At 58.8% G+C, this 594-nt stretch overlaps 1 protein-coding gene across 1 annotated transcript; it reads left to right on the forward strand.

Moving 5' to 3' along the window:
• Positions 1-6: 6 nt before the first annotated feature.
• LOC107576512 (twist-related protein 2-like) lies at positions 7-588 on the forward strand (the record flags this gene model as incomplete). The annotated part of the gene is made up of 1 exon (XM_016262678.1): positions 7-588. A coding segment is annotated over one exon (582 nt), but the record flags the coding sequence as incomplete, so codon positions are not given.
• Positions 589-594: the final 6 nt, after the last annotated feature.

The following is a 594-nucleotide window of genomic DNA, read 5'->3' on the forward strand; positions in this document are numbered from 1 at the left end:
CCCGAGGGTGGGGTCCTACCCAGTGAAGAGGAGCAAGAACGTCGCCCTAACAAGTGCCCCGTTGTTGTTGCACCACCAACGGGTGCTCGAAAGCGGCTGACAGGTCCCAAGAAAGAGCCTGGTGGACCCCTAACACAGGACGACAAGACGTCACTGGAGGGCCCATCTACGCTCACTCCCTCATGCCCCAAGCGGCCCAAGAGGAGTTCTCCTCCTTCCTCATCGACCTCTGCGACCTCCCTAGTGCCCATCGTGAGCTCGGTGTCACCTGTGCCCGGGCAACCGTTCGAGGACCTCCACACGCAACGGGTGATCGCTAACGTCCGGGAACGGCAGCGCACGCAGTCCCTAAACGATGCTTTCGCCTCGCTACGGAAGATCATCCCCACGTTGCCTTCGGACAAACTGAGCAAGATTCAGATCCTCAAACTGGCTTCGAGATACATCGACTTTCTCTACCAGGTTCTCCAGAGCGATGAGATGGATGCCAAGCTGGCCAGCTGTAACTACCTGGCCCACGAAAGGCTGAGCTACGCCTTCTCCGTATGGAGGATGGAGGGTGCTTGGTCCATGTCCGCCACTCACTAGACGTTC

This window comes from Sinocyclocheilus grahami, unplaced genomic scaffold, assembly GCF_001515645.1.
Source record: "Sinocyclocheilus grahami isolate Dianchi unplaced genomic scaffold, SAMN03320097.WGS_v1.1 scaffold3843.1, whole genome shotgun sequence".
Classification (NCBI taxonomy): domain Eukaryota; kingdom Metazoa; phylum Chordata; class Actinopteri; order Cypriniformes; family Cyprinidae; genus Sinocyclocheilus; species Sinocyclocheilus grahami.